General features: G+C 44.9%; 1 protein-coding gene across 3 annotated transcripts in view; it reads right to left on the minus strand.

The window, feature by feature from the left end:
* Positions 1 to 16,365, minus strand: part of galnt1 (UDP-N-acetyl-alpha-D-galactosamine:polypeptide N-acetylgalactosaminyltransferase 1) — a 226,755-nt gene that overhangs the window by 62,860 nt on the left and 147,530 nt on the right. For all 3 annotated transcript variants that reach the window (XM_038797662.1, XM_038797661.1, XM_038797663.1), the window contains exon 5: positions 58 to 265. In XM_038797662.1, the coding sequence (XP_038653590.1) occupies positions 58 to 265 (208 nt within the window). The remainder of the gene's footprint in view (positions 1 to 57; positions 266 to 16,365) is intronic.

A 16,365-nucleotide genomic window follows, 5' to 3' on the forward strand; every position in this document is an offset into this window, starting at 1 on the left:
CATTTAAAGCCCAACCAAAACTTTAATCAGTGTGCTTTTATATAAAATTATTTTTACCTGTCCAGTTTAATCCTTGCTAGCAGTGGTTCCAACCAACCCAATGTGCATTCGCAATGTGCATCCAAGAATGTGATCACTTGTCCTGTAGAAGCTGCTGCTCCTTTCAGTCTTGCTCGAATCAATCCAGAGCGCTGTTCCATGCGTAAAATCCTAACAGGTACTTGCAATTTCTTCACATATTTCTCTAAAGGCTTGTTCAAAAAATCTGGAAGACAATGCAATTCTTTTCAGCTGAAAAATCTTTGAAAATATATACATTTTTTAAAAAAGTGCAACAGTCCTACAACAGCAATGAACAATGGAAGCATTACAATTTTTGAAGGTCATTTGATAATATTTTCAATCATGTTTTACCCGAGATCTGCATGCCAATATATTCTAGCAACAAAGTTTTGTTTCTACTAAGAATTTGAAGATGAATGAAAATGATGTTGTTGGTTCAGAGATGGAATTCTTTCTGTGTTTCTAAATGTTGAGTTGGCAACAGTTTCCTCTGTATAACCGACATGTTGGTGGAACAAAACTCTTTCCTTACACTGGGACTGATTTGCAGTGAATTTTGTAGAAAGTTGTGGGTTTCCTCATCACCAACAAGGATTCTCCCCACCCCCAACTTTCTGTTGGAAATAAATAGTGACATTCAAAACTGAGTCCCAGGCCAAGTTTGATAAAGTCATGAAATCTTCCCTTCTGCCTGCACAGGTGCCCTGAACGATTATACCGTGAAGGGAACCAGCTATTTCTGATCGGTAAAAGGGTCATTGATTTAGCCATTTTAATGTGAATACTAAAGCCCAGTTTGAGATCCATTTTAAAATGGATTTCACCATAAGACTTCAAGCATAACTTTAGATTACAAAAATACACAGCTTGCTGTAACAAAAGCACAGAATTTGAAACATCTACAGGCTAGCTAGAAGCTAATGCAACATTTTTACTGAAAGGTTAAATTGACATTATAAACTGTCCATTGTTCTAATGAACAGACATGCAAAAGTTCAAATTAGTTTCATTACCACAATCTGATCAAGGTCAAAATAAGCACCATGACAACATGAATCTACCATTGTTCAGAATATGAATAATATAGCCGTCAGCAGAAAAACTAGTAGAAACCAGAGCCGATTAAAAGTATAAGTCACATTCCAACACACGACAATCATCTAAAAAACAACATATCTACAGCTATGTTGGATATTGATGATTGACAACTGACCATCCAATCAAATGCATTTGAGATTCATCCAAGTATTATGGGCTAGGGTTTAGAGAACCCCAAAGTGTATCATGGAGTTCACCTGACCCACAACTTTTAATAGATTGTGGTATGGGGAGCACACAGCCCACTCCACAAGTGTGGTACAGCAGAAATGGAAATGTACTTTTTAATGCAAAACAATGTTTATTCTTTGAACTCAAATTAACCTTTTTAAAACATAGTGAATATCTTAGCAACCATCAATTCAAATACAACCCCCAAAGACTACAACACTAATTAATCCTTTAAGCTTTCCTTTTAACATCCATAAGATGTTGGGCAGCACGGTAGCATTTGGGCAGCACGGTAGCATGGTGGTTAGCATAAATGCTTCACAGCTCCAGGGTCCCAGGTTCGATTCCCGGCTGTGTCACTGTCTGTGCGGAGTCTGCACGTCCTCCCCGTGTGTGCGTGGGTTTCCGCCGAGTGCTCCGGTTTCCTCCCACAGTCCAAAGATGTGTGGGTTAGGTGGATTGGCCATGATAAATTGCCCGTAGTGTCCTAAAAAAAGTAAGGTTAAGGGGGGGGTTGTTGGGTTACGGGTATAGGGTGGATGCGTGGGGTGTTCATTGCTCGGCACAACATCGAGGGCCGAAGGGCCTGTTCTGTGCTATGTTCTAAGACTTAAAAAACCTTCAAAACAGAAGACATCAGGCTTAACCTCACTACTGACAACAGTTACCACGTTGAAATCAGCAAATGAACATGCATAAGCTTGAAGATTCACACACATCCTGCTGTGATTGCAGCTTCTCCAAAACTAAAATGAAACCAAACCCATCCTGCAGCAAAAGCCTAAAGTGAAAGTAAAAAGCTGACAGACAGCCCAGCTCCACCAACTCTGACATCACTGCAGTTATAAACAGCCATTTCTTAAAGGTACTCTCACTACACATTTATATACACACCCATGTATAACAGCCATTTCTTAAAGGTACTCTCACATGACACAAGCCAATTAGCACATTACAGGGGTAGGGACAGTTGGAGTCAGACTGATAACATTTTCTTTAAAGATAGAGGTCCGGGCAGCCATTTTCCACCCAGGATCACACTGTACCTTTTACCTAACTACTCGCTATCCTTATTTAGTACTTTCATATTTCCACTCTAACTCTTAAAGTCTGCGCAAGCTGTTTTTGCTTTGAGCAAGAAACCATTACTGTATTTTGAAAGTTAAATCTGTTTGTAAACTATTAAGTCGATTATATCTCTTAAAATCTTCTGCTGGCAAGGGCTTTATTGAGAACATTTGATTTGTAACCACAGAAAGATCTCAAAGTCTCAATTATATTCAATAGACACTATAAAAGATTTAATTTCGCACCCGAGACTTAAATTTCTACTGAGTTCAAAGTGTATACGAGACTACATTTAAATCGCATAGTAGATTTCAATACACCGGTTGGTGGTGTTGTTGTCTTTCTGTGGCCACTGTCCACACCATTAGCAACAAGGGACGTTTCATCTGTGTGTTTACCAGGTGCAGGAGGGCTGATGCCATAGGCCAGATGATTTAGGAGCTATGTTATCTGTTGGTGCTGGTTCTACTACTTGTGGAAGGCGAAAGCGATTGCATACATAGTGGGAACCGTATTTGGTTACCATTTACTGTTCAGTTGTGGGGCTTTAGTGTGTACCACTGCCAGCTGGTCATGGCCATATGTGGTCTGAATCCTGACTGTTTGATGTGGTGATAGAAGACTGAATCTGTAGGCATCTCCGTCATAATGCATTTTGCTTCTCAATTGCCTTCTCAATTTGTTCCAAATTGGTATCCATGGTTGCTGCTGAAAATGCTGGTGTAAGTATGTCAGGCGAGGCCAGAAATGGTGGACCTGTGATATCTACCAGTGCTATATTACATGCTTAGACCTTAATAGGTTCACACATTGGCCATACCATTTGGTTATTAGCATATGCATGAAACTACTTTGTTCACTAATTCAACTTATTCATTTTAAAATAGCAACCAAATAATGGCATGCAGCATACATAGCAAATATATAATTTAACAGTTTCCACCTATACTAATAGCTAATCTTTGGTATGTGCCATTTCCTTTTTGCCATCTCGTTCCAATTTTCTGTAGGAAATGACTGCTAGAGGAAAGACTTGCAACAGACAGGCCCTGTTCCCCTATATTTCTGATGTGACTGCAACCGAGTTTTCAAATTAATTGGATATTTTTCATATCTTTTCTACTACTTGTAGTCCATTGTGAGAAATGTTCTAATTCCTACAAGATTTTTAAAGAGCGTTCTATGGCATGCTCTCCAATTCGCAGTTGCTTCACCATTGGAGCTCCTGAGTTAGAAGGGTGGGGTTCCACTCCAGAGTAAAAAAATATGAGTTTTCAAAAACAAACAATAACAACCATATTAGCAGGCAAGTATACAGAATATATAAATTAAAGAATCAGAAAAATGAAATACATATACAACGGTCTTTTTAAATAAAACAAACTATCCCCATTACAATCTAACTCCCTTACCCACTGAATGTGTCCAGTTCCTTAAAGAACGAGATGAATAGCTGCCACTTCTGGTAGAACCTCCCCACCAAGCCCCTAATAACATATTTGATCTTCTCCAGATATAGGAATGTCATCATATCCTCCAACAATGCGGATGTTTTAGATAGTGTGGGAGATCTTCAACTGAGCAATACAAGCCTCCTGGCTATCAAAGAGGCACAAGGAAGAACGTCTGCCCCCATCCCGAATGGAATGATGGTGAGTCCAAGACCCCAAAACATTGCTACCAGTGGGCAAGGTTCAAGGGTGACGCATAAAATCTTAGGTATTGTATCAAAAAAGGAAACAAAATAGCTAGCAAGTTTAGGACAAGCATGCGAGTGTGGTCAGTTGGTGTAAGGTGAGCAGCGACCACACTTGTTCTCCACATCTCGAAAGAACCCACTCATCTTCATGGACTCTGGGACACTCTCCCGCCCAGATAAAAGGTAAAATCAATTTGTTAACTGTAATAAAAAATGATTTGGGCAAAAACATTGGGGGGGGGGGGGGGGGGGGGGGGGGGGGTGGTACATAGAAATTAAAATAGACATCTTGGAAGCACATTCAGCTTAATTGCTTATCTGCAAGAGATAAAGTAAGATTACTCTACCTCTCCAGGTCCGCTTCAACATTACGGATGAGGCTTGACTAGTTCAGTTTGTAAAGTAATGTCAAGTTATGGGCCACGTGGATCCCCAGGGAATCAGTAATTAGAGGGCGAGAGATGAAACGGCAATTAACTAAATTGAGCTTTTCTGGCAGGTGGGTTCACTGGAAAACAGTCACTTTTTTAGTCGCTGTAATTTGTAACCCGAGAAGGTAGCACAGTGGGTAGCACTGTTGCTTCACAGCCAGGCACCCAAGTTCGATTCCCAGCTTGGGTCACTGTCTGTGTGGAGTCAGCATGCTCTCCCCGTGTCTGCATTGGATTTTCTCCGGGTGCCCTGGTTTTCTTGCACAAGTACTGAAAGATGTGCTTGTTAGGTGAATTGGACATTCTGAATTCTCCATCTGTACCCAAACAGGCGCTGGAGTTTGGCGACAAGGGGATTTTCACAGTAACCTCATTGCTGTGTTAATGTAAGCCTACTTGTGACACTAATAAAGATTATTACAGAAGGTACCAAATGTTGTGAGTACCCTCATTATGTTATTTACTGAGGGGGCAGGTCTGTAATATACAGAAGTAGATCGTCTGCGTAGAATGATAGCCGGTGCTCCACTCCATCCCAACAGATACCTTTCCATCTCCTGCCTTCCCCAATGGCCGGGATGTGTAGACCATCTAGAAAACTCTTCATACAAAAAGTGTTTGGAGGTGGCTTGGACTCATATAGCTCACTACGAACTGAAAGCTGCATTAACCTGGAGAGGAGCTGAAACCAAGTCACTTCCCTTGTTCGAAACCAAAGTGATCTTCTTGAGTTAATGCACAAGACGACACCCCGCCTTCTCCCCATGTTCCTAGAAGGTGTTAGTAAGCACCGACATATGAAAAACACATGACTGCCAACCTGACCCATCTGCCAGCATTTGGCCCATAGCCTTGAATTGCCAAGTACTCAACCAGGTACTTTTCAAATGACATGAAGCAACCTGCCACTCCCACCCACCAAGGCACTGCATTCCAGACTGTCACCACCCTCTGGGTAAAAAAAGATTCCTCAAATCTCCCGCCTCACCTTGAACTTTTGTCCCCCTTGTAACTGATTCTTCAACTAAGGGGAACAGCTAATGCCTAGCGACCCTATCCATGCCCCTCAAACTTCTCTGCTCCACCAAAAACAACCTCTCTTCATAACTTAAATGTTTCATCACATTCAACATCCGCGTGAATTGCCTCTGCACCCCCTCCAGTGCAATCACATCCTTCCTATAACGTGGCACCCAGAAACGCACACAGTATTCCAGCTGCCTTGATTGATAAAGACAAGTGTCTCATGTGCCTTTTTCACCACCCTATTAACCTGCCCATTTGCCTTCAGGGGTCTATGGACAAATACACCAAGGTCCTTTTGTTCCTCAGAACTTCAGTGTCATGGCATTCATTGAATACTTCTTTGTCACATTGCTCCTTCAAAAGTGTATCGTCTCACACTTTTCACAATTAAATTCCATCAGCCACTTTTCTGCCCATTTGACCATCCCATCTATATCTTTCTGTTAACCCAAGACACTCAACCTCACTGTTAACCACCCAGACAATCTTTATCAATTCAAATCGGAGCTGTAAATTTTTTCCGTGCCCGAGTAGATCTTGTTTTGGGGTAAGTGAGTATTTACGGTCAACTTCCAAAATGGAGTCCATCAGCCTTTGTCGTTCGACTCTACTTTCATAACATGAGCTTTATAGGAGATAATTTTCTCCCTTTGATGGCCTTTAGTATTTCCCAGAGTGTCGAGGGAGTTACTGACTGATTTATTGAGCTTAATGTCTGCTATAGCAGCAGACAAATGCTCACAAAATTTATGATTAAACATCAAAGTGGTATCTAGTCTCCAAGGTGGCTGTTTGGAAGGGCCAAAATCAAACTGAAAATCAACAAAATGAGGTGCATGGTCAGAGATGACAATTGCCGAGAATTCAGTGGCCACCACTGAAGGGAGAAGGGACTTGACAGTAAAAAAAAAAATCAATTCGGGATTAGGCACAGTGAACATGTGGAAAAAAAAGGGAAAATTATTTACTGCTTGGATGCAGAAACGCCATGGATCAACTCCATCAGTCTGTTGCATAAATGTTAGTGCCCTGAGCATCCCATTTAGGGTCAGAGATTTTGGCATGGAATGGTCCAATTTAAGGTCCAAAACACAGTTCAGGTCACCTCCTAGAATTATTCAATGCAAATTTAAGTCAGGGAGTAGGTTCACCAGTGAGTTTACAAGATTTGGGTCATCCCAGTTGAGGGAAAATGTTTACTAAAATAACCGGGATGTTTTCCAGTGAACCACAGACAATAATATAATAGCCATTGGGGTCATCCATAATCCAAAGGGGGAAAATTGTACTTTTGTATGGGTTAATATTGCTGTGTTTCTAGCCCTACCGTTAAAGCCTGAATTAAAGACTTGTCCCACCCTATTTTTGTGCAGCCTTATCTGGTCCTTCACATGCAGATGGGTTTCCTGTAAGAATACTACACCAGAATTTAGACCTTTAAGGTGAGCAAAGACCCTTGCCCGTTTCACTGGACCATTTAAATCTCTAACATACTTGGTTACGAGGCGAAGTGGAGATCTTTCACCACCCCCCACAGCAGGGTCAGCCATAACCTCTGAAGAAAGCAGGTAGCCAAGGTGAAGAAATCCACTCAGGACAGCAGCCAAGCCCAGTCCAATGACCAGACAGAGTAGTGGACAGTCGAACAACTAACTTTAACGTCCTCACTTCCTCTATCCCTGCCTAATCCAACAACACCCATTATCCAACAATTCCTTATCTCCAAATCTCTACATAACATAATCCTACCAAAACTATATTCTAAGATCCTATTTGCATAGTGTTTGCAACTAGGAGCTGCAACATACCCATTCTTGTACCTCCCATCAGCTAACCTTATCCTTAGTTGGGAGTCTCTCCAATCAACCATCTACTTAAAGAGAAACTTTAACGCTTATAAAATTCACAATGCAATCAAACAGGAGAAGAAAAAGTACAACACACGCAAAATCCAATAATAACTTCATATTTTATGCAAATCAACAATGTAAAAACCCCTGAACCTCAAAACATATAATAACCTCCAAGTAGAAAGGAGAATTAAACAGAGTTTCTGAAGAAATTATATAACTGAACGAAGTGGCCTTCCCATTTTATCTCCCAGCGAAGGACCTGCCCGTTCATCTTACAGTTATGAAGCTTGACAATAACCGCACGTGGGGGTTCGCCAGCACGAGGGCTCGGTCGTAATGAGCACTGTCTTGCTCGGGGTGGCGGGAGGAGGGGTAGGGGGATGGGGAGAACACAAACACACCTTCACCCACCATTTTGAACATATTGGTAAAATATTCTGTGGTTCTATAGGGGTGTTACCCTCCATCGAACTCACGACATGGATAGACACACACACACACACACACACACACACACACACCTCTGAGGGAGTTGCTGTTTTAACTGGTGGCAGGGTTCAAGTAGCATGGGGCTGGTGTCAGCTACATATACTACATTTAGGCAGGATGATTGAGCAAATGAAAGGGGATTACCGTAGATGGGACGTGCTCCCGCTGTCACTGGCAGGGAGGGTACTGACTGTGAAAATGACAGTCCTCCTGAGATTGCTGTTCGTGTTTCAGTGTCTTCCAATTTTCATCCCCAAGGCATTTTTTAGGAAGATGAATGTGGCGATCTCGGGTTTTATATGGGCCAGGAGAGTCCAGAGGGTGAAGAAGGTCCTTCTTGAACGGGGGCCCGGGCTTGGTCCTTCCGAACTTTATTAATTACTACTGGGCAGCTAATATATCGATGGTTAGGAAATGGGTAGTGGGGATCGGGTCAGTGTGGAAGCGAGTGGAGGTGGCATATTGCAAGGGCATGAGTCTGAAGGCTTTGTTCACGGCACCTCTGCCTTTCTCGCTGGCACAGTACTCCACACGCCCAGTGGTAGTGGCAACCCTGAGAGTGTGGGGGCAATGGAGGAAGCACATGAGACTGGAGGGGCTGTCGGTGTGGTCACTAATCTGTGACAATCACCAATTTGCTCTTGGGGGGGGGGCTCGATGTGGGCTTCAGGAGGTGTCAGCGGGCAGTGATTGAAATATTTGGGTTCTCTTCATTGAGGAGAGCTTCCCGAGCTTGGAGGAGCTAGGTGGAGGAATGCAAGTTGCCGGGTGAGAACGGGTTCAGGTACCTGCAGGTTCAGGATTTTGTTCAAAGGCAGAGGTGAGTTTCCCTTGCCTCCCACTAAGGAGACGGCAGGATAAGGTGTTGTCTAAAACAGGAGTTGGCTGTGGTGGGTCTCGGGAATATATAAGGAACTGATGGAGTGGGAAGGGGTCCCAATTGGGGAGGTGAAGAGGAAGTGGGAGGAAGAACTGGGAGGGGAGTTGGAAGTCAGGTTGTGGGAGAAGGCCCTGAGGAGAGTCAATGCATCCTCATCATGTGCCAGACTTAGCCTGATCCAGTTTAAGGTGGTCCACAGGGCTCACATGACTGTCACCCAGATGAGCAGGTTTTCTGAGGAGGTGGAGGACAGGTGTGGGCGCTGTGGGGGGAGTCTTGCGAACAATGTACATATGTTTTGGGCGTGTCCGAGGTGGAGGGGATTTTGGCAGGGATTTTCAGATGTCATGTCAGAGGTACTGGAACGGAGGGTGACTCCCAAGTCCAGAGATGGCAATATTGGATTTTGCTGGGATGGAGGGACTTGAAGCATCCATAGTCGGGTGTTTGGGCCAGTGACATGGCAGGGTTTCTTATGCTAGAGAAAATCAAGTTCACCTTAAGGGGTTCACTACAGGGGTTCGCTCGGAGGCGGCAGCCGTTCATCAACTTCTTAAAGGAAAATTGACTGTCAGCGGGGGGGCGGGGGCAGAAGGGGAGGCATGGAAGTGACGTACAAGGGCAGGGAAACTAATGTTTGGGTAGTTAGGGTTCAGGGAAGGGGGGAGTTTGGTGTGCTATTGTGGGGTTTTTGCGTGTGTTGGAACTCTCTGTTTAGAATGTTAAAAATGTTAAAACTATAAATGCCTCAAAATATTTTCTTAAAAAAAGGGAGTAGCAGAAGGGCAACAGGTTAAAATTCTACTTCTGCATTATACAAACAGTTGAGGACTTCTCTGCAAAGGTTTTACTTTGGTCTTCCCTCACTCATGGCATCAGTGTGTTAAGAATGATGTGTAGCTTTTAAGTTTAATTCATATTTTATATTTGTATGCTAGAAAAGGTGAAACCTGGACCTGGTCTCATTGAGAGTTTTTTTTTGAGAGTTGGGTGCCAGCTGATCTGGGGCCCTGTTTGTATACATGCATTTTTAACGTGCTTTAACAACTCAAAGTGAAGAGATAAGCTATCAGGGGGTTAGTAGTTTAGAGAAGATTTTTAAAAAAGCACAAAATAAAAAATTACTCTGCTGTTGCCTAGTGACAGGTGGCCAGATACAGACAAAAAAAAGAGAGATGGGCTCTTCCGTCAGTTAGTGCGTGTATATCAGACAGTGCAGGCAAAAAGTCTAAAACTCTCTAGGAAGAAACCCTGCAGATTACTGGGGAACTGAGTTTAGGGAACTTGTGCTTGCTTTGAAATTAAAGTAATAATAAGTCTAGAATAAAGCTGATCTGGCAAGGTGGGATGGTCTCCCTCTGTCACTGGCAGGTGGGGTACAGGTGGTTAAAATGAACGTGTTGCCACGATTTCGGTTTATTTTACAATGCCTGATGATTTTCCTGCCAAAGGCATGTTTCAGAGAGATTGAAGTAATTTTTACATCGTTCATATGGGGAGGAAAGGTGGCCAGAGTTAGAAAAGTGCTGCTACAGAGGGGAAGGCAGGCAGGGGGCTTGGGTCTTCTGCATCTGATATATTATTACTGGGCGGCGAATGTGGAGAAGGTGCGGAGCTGGGTCAGAGGGGTTGATTCCCAGTGGGTCAGAATGGAGGAGAGTTTGCGTAAAGGGTCGGGATTGAAGGCGCTAGCAACAGTGCCGCTCCCGGCAGCCCCAGGGAAATGCTGAGCGAGTCCGGTAATAATAGCTTCACTGAAAATTTGGAGGCAGTGTCGCCAACATTTCGGGTTGGGGGCAAGATCAAGGGAAATGCTGATTCGGGAGAACTACAGATTTGAGCCAGGGAAGTGGGAAGGAAATTTTCGGAAATGGGAGGAGAGGGGGATTAAGACACTAAAAGATTTGTTTCTTAGGGGTCAGTTTGCAGGATTGAAGGAGCTGGAAGCGAAGTATGGGCTGGAGCAAGGAGAAATGTTTAGATACATGCAGGTTCGCGATTTTGCCACAAAGGAGGTACAGAGCTTCCCAGTGGAGCCGGCTTCCACATTGCTGGAGGAGGTGCTGACAACAGGGGGACTGGAGAAGGGGGTAATGTCGGCGGTTTACGGAGTTATTTTGGAAGAGGAGAAGGCACCACTGGAGGGGATCAAAGAAAAGTGGGACGAAGAGTTGGGAGAGGGCATGGAGGAGGGTTTCTGGTGCGAGTGCGCCGGAGACTGAACGCCTCCACCTCGTGTGCGTTGTTGGGGCTGATACAGCTGAAGGTGGTATATAGAGCACACCTCACAAGGGCGAGGATGAGCCGGCTCTTTGAGGGGGTAGAAGAGGTGTGTGAACGTTGCGTGGGGGGGGGGGGGGGGGGGGGGGTTGAGCAAATCACGTTCATATGTTTTGATCCTGTCCAAAGCTGGAGAATTACTGGAAGGAGGTTTTTAGGGTAATCTCTAAAGTGGTGCACATGAAACTGGACCCGGGCCCTCGGAGTCCATATTCGGGGTGTCGGACTGGCCGCGGGTTGGAAACGGGTGCGGAGGCAGATGTTGTAGCCTTCGCCTCGTTGATCGCCCAAAGGCAAATCCTGTTGGGATGGAGAGCAACCTCTCCACCCTGTGCCCTGGCAAGGTGGGGGCACCTGTTGAAATTCTTGACTCTTGAGAAGGTTAAGTTTGAACTGAGGGGAAGGTTGGAGGGGTTCTACAATTCATGCGCGTTATTCATTATGCACTTTCAAGAATTGGATAACATCGAACATTAGTTTGGGGGGGGGGGGGGCGGTTAGGAGAGTTGGGGGAGGGGGATTGTGTGTGTTAATGGTGACTATGGGTTATTCCTGATTCCTTTCTGTTATTTCTTCATGTTAACATGCAGGCAGTTGTTTGGGGGTTGGTGGGAGGATGGCACTGTTGTTGTTGATATGGGGATTGACAGTATATTCGTTACTGTTTATTGTTGGTGGGTGCAAACGTGGGAGAAAATGTGAAAAAGGAGGAGAATAAAAATATTTTTTTAAAAAGATTAGTCTAGAATGTGATTTATGGGGAGAGATATCAATTGGGGACAAGCATCTTGAACGGATGCAGAGGAGATTTACCAGGATGTTGCCTGGTATGGAGGGAAAATCTTATGAGGAAAGGCTGATGGACTTGAGGTTGTTTTCGTTAGAGAGAAGAAGGTTAAGAGGTGACTTAATAGAGGCATACAAAATGATCAGAGGGTTAGATAGGGTGGACAGTGAGAGCCTTCTCCCGCGGATGGAGGTGGCTAGCACGAGGGGACATAGCCTTAAATTGAGCGTAATAGATATAGGACAGACGTCAGAGGTAGGTTTTTTACGCAGAGTGGTGAGGCCGTGGAATGCCCTACCTGCAACAGTAGTGCACTCGCCAACATTGAGGGCATTTAAAAGTTTATTGGATAAGCATATGGATGATAATGGCATAGTGTAGGTTAGATGGCCTTTAGTTTTTGACTTCCCATGTCAGTGCAACATCGTGGGCCGAAGGGCCTGTACTGCGCTGTATCGTTCTATGTTCTATCTAGTGAATGATCAGAAATCTGCTAGAAGAAAACTGTTTGAAACTGAGCCAGCCGAAGCCTTGGTGTTAAGATAGTGGTAAATCTTCACAGGGGTTCTTGTGTCTCTTCAGGGTATTGCTGGGATAAATGGAGCGGTGGGAGGTTAAATCATTTTCTGGTATTTGCATTGAAATATTTCCAACCATCTGACTGGTATAACTTAGTTAAATTCATTTTTCTTGTTTAATAAACATTTCATTCTGTGCTAATAAGTATACTAGCAGATTCCTTGTGGTGTTCAGAAACTTACATCCATGGTTTTCTCCAAAACAAAAAGCAGAAAGTTCAGATCTACCAAGCCAGGTTTCACTGGGATCGGATTTGTCCAGTGTTATCAATAACAAATATTAATTTCAATTTCTATGGAACAATACATTTGATGTGGTCCGACAACTGCTTTCTCTCATATTAAAAATGCAAAGATGTATAACACGCCCACCTATGACAACAGACCAATAGTATTCTGTAAGTAGAGCTTCAAACAAATTTATTGAACCAATTCAGTAAGTGCCATTATTTGCTAATCTAACAGAAGATTCCAATTCCTTCCTGGAACAATGTACTTTAAGAACTGGTTACAAGAAAGCAAATAGGTAATTCAAATTCAAAGTAAATAGTAATAGGTAACTCCTATTTACCCATGGAGTGATAAAAATGTGGAACTTGTTACTAGTAATTATTGTGAATAGGATGAATACATTTAAGGGGGGGGGGGCTAGATAAGCATTTGAAGAGGAGACCAGAGGTTCTGCTGATATTTTTAGATGAGGAAGGATGGAAAGAGGCTCCAATGGACTATAATCGCAGGCCTGGACTGGTTAGGCTGGATGATCTATTTTGTATTGTACATTCTGCACAATCCCTTGTTTTTAATCCTCCAGACTGCCCTTCATAAATCTGAACATTTGAAAAAGTGATTCCCTGAACTCTTAAAGAACTGTCACGATAATAAACATGGAAATTGGGTAAATACAATTTTGAAATTGAGTGAAATTCACATCTATAGACATGAACAAATGATCCGATCAACCTGCAAAAACTATTAGGACATTTAAGTAACATTGGGTACTAGGGTAGTGCACATCAGCAACTGACACCATGTAAGACCCATCCTGGTCAGGTGGCTTCTCCCAACATTACTCAAGCATCTTGTTTTAAACATAACTTTATAGTTCCTCAGATCAAAAGTTAAATAACTGACATAACTAATTAAACTTCAAGAGGCACGGAGTAAGAGCAAGGAACTAGAAATAGAGGCCACGGTCAAGATACCCAATATTATTTCTTAATTCATTCAACTTCCATTTCGAAATACCACAGCTTTCTAGGTGGCAATATCAAGAACTCAAGTTAAAGCCCACTAAGATTAATGCTCACTGCTCAAAAAATATTTTAGAGCACATCCAAAATGGGAAATTAGAATGCCTTATTATAATATTTGAATGTTTTGTTAAAGTGACCAAAAATTAAAAGTTTTGCTTATATTTAAATTTAGAGTATCCAATTCTTTTTTCCAATTAAGGGACAATTTAGTGTGACCAATCCACTAATCCTACACATCTTTGGGTTGTGGGGTGAGACCCACACAGACACAGGGAGAATGTACAAACTCCACATGGACAGTCACCCAGGATCGGGCCCGGGTTCTCAGTGCTGTGAGGCAGCAGTGCTAGCCACTGCATCACCGTGCCATCCACAGATGAAAAGTTTTTCTTGTACATTTTCTAAGTATGTAGGCAACTAAAATTCTAACCTTTCTTTTGCCACCTTACAGATTGCTTGAACATTGCCACTTTTTTTAAAAAATAATTTTTATTGAAGAAATTTTTCAAAATACAAACATTTTAACCCCCCCTACATTTACATTTAAATTATAACAAAACAAAGTCAAACCCCCCTACTTAACAAGAAAAAGAAAAAAAGTCGTCCCTCCCCCCCTACTCGCGCGTCCCCCCCCCCCCCCCCCCCCCCCCCCCCACCCGCCGGCGAACCGACAGTCAGACCAGCTTATCATTTCTAGCAGCGTCCTCGGGCAGGCCTTGCCCGTGCCACCACCGCTACCGTACTTCCTTCGTCTTTGTCCCCCCTCCCCCCCCCCCCCCCCCCCCCTCCTCCCCCCCCCCGCCCTCCCTCCCCTCCCGGGTTGCTGCTGTCACGGCCTCAGTTTCTATCTCTGATCCAAGAGGTCTAGGAAGGGTTGCCATCGCCTGAAAAACCCCTGCACCGACCCTCTCAGGGCGAATTTGATCCTTTCCAATTGGATGAAGTTTGCCATGTCGTTTAACCAGGTGTTAACACTCGGAGGCCTTTCGTCCCTCCACTGAATCAGGATCCTCCTCCGAGCCACCAAGGACGCAAAGGCTAATATTCCAGCCTCCCTCGCCTCCTGTACCCCCGGTTCCACCCCAACCCCGAAGATCGCAAGTCCCCATCCTGGCTTGACCCTGGACCCCACCACTCTCGACACCGTCCCTGCCACCCCCTTCCAGAACTCCTCCAGTGCCGGACATGCCCAAACATATGTGCATGATTCGCAGGGCTTCCCGAACATCTAATACACCTGTCTTCACCCCCCGAAAAACCGACTCATCCTTGTCCCCGTCATGTGGGCTCTATGCAGTACCTTAAATTGAATGAGACTTAGTCTCGCACATGACGACGACGAGTTGACCCTCTCCAGGGCGTCTGCCCATGTCCCGTCCTCTATCTGTTCCCCCAGCTCTAACTCCCACTTATCTTTCAGCTCCTCTACTGGTACCTCCTCCACCTCCTGCATGATCTTATAGATGTCCGAGATCTTCCCCTCCCCGACCCAGACCCCTGATAGCACCCTATCACTCACCCCCCTGTCGGGGAGCGCGGGGAACCCCGCTACCTGTCGTCTGGCAAATGCCTTCACTTGGAGGTACCTGAACGTGTTCCCCGGGGGGAGCCCAAATTTCTCCTCCAGCTCTCCCAGGCTCGCAAACCTCCCCTCTATAAACAAGTCCCTCAGTTGTCTAATACCCGCCCTCTGCCAGCTCTGGAATCCCCCTCCTGTGTTTCCCGGCGCACATATGTGGTTCCCTCTTAGTGGTGCCCCTATCAGACCTCCCACTTCCCCCCTGTGTCGCCTCCACTGCCCCCAGATCTTGAGGGTGGCCGCCACCACCGGGCTCGTGGTATACCTCGTGGGAGGGAGCGGCCATGGTGCCGTTACCAGTGCCCCTAAGCTTATGTTGCCGCAGGACGCCCTCTCCATGCGCTTCCAGGCTGCCCCCTCCCCTTCCATCATCCACTTTCGTACCATCGATGTATTTGCCGCCCAGTAATATCCTGAAAGGTTGGGTAACGCCAGCCCTCCACTATCCCTACTCCGCTCCAAAAAGACCCTTCTAACTCTCGGGGTGCCATGTGCCCACACATACCCCATGATACTACTCGTTACCTTCTTGAAAAAGGCCCTGGGGAGGAAGATGGGCAGACACTGGAACAAAAACAAGAACCTCGGGAGGACCGTCATTTTAACTGACTGCACCCTCCCTGCCAGCGGACAGCGGCACCATGACCCACCTCTTAAACTCCTCCTCCATCTGTTCCACCAGTCTGGAAAAGTTCAACTTGTGGAGGGTCCCCCAGTTCTTTGCCACCTGCACCCCCAAATACCTAAAACTTTTAACTGCTCTTTTGAAGGGGAGCCTCCCAATTCCCTCCCCTTGGTCTCCCGGGTGTATTACAAAGACCTCACTTTTCCCCAGATTTAATTTATATCCCGAAAAGTCCCCGAACTCCGCTAGTATCCCCATTACCTCCGGCATTCCCCCCTCCGGGTCTGCCACATACAACAACAAATCATCCGCATAGAGCGAGACCCGATGTTCCTCCCCTCCCCTTGTCAGTCCTCTCCACCCCCCTGAACCCCTCAGTGCCATCGCCAACGGCTCAATCGCTAATGCAAAGAGTAAGGGAGATAGGGGACATCCCTGCCTAGTACCTCGATGGAGCCCAAAATATTCTGACCTCCTCCCGT

The sequence above is a fragment of the Scyliorhinus canicula genome, chromosome 5 (genome assembly GCF_902713615.1).
Source record: "Scyliorhinus canicula chromosome 5, sScyCan1.1, whole genome shotgun sequence".
Lineage (NCBI taxonomy): Eukaryota > Metazoa > Chordata > Chondrichthyes > Carcharhiniformes > Scyliorhinidae > Scyliorhinus > Scyliorhinus canicula.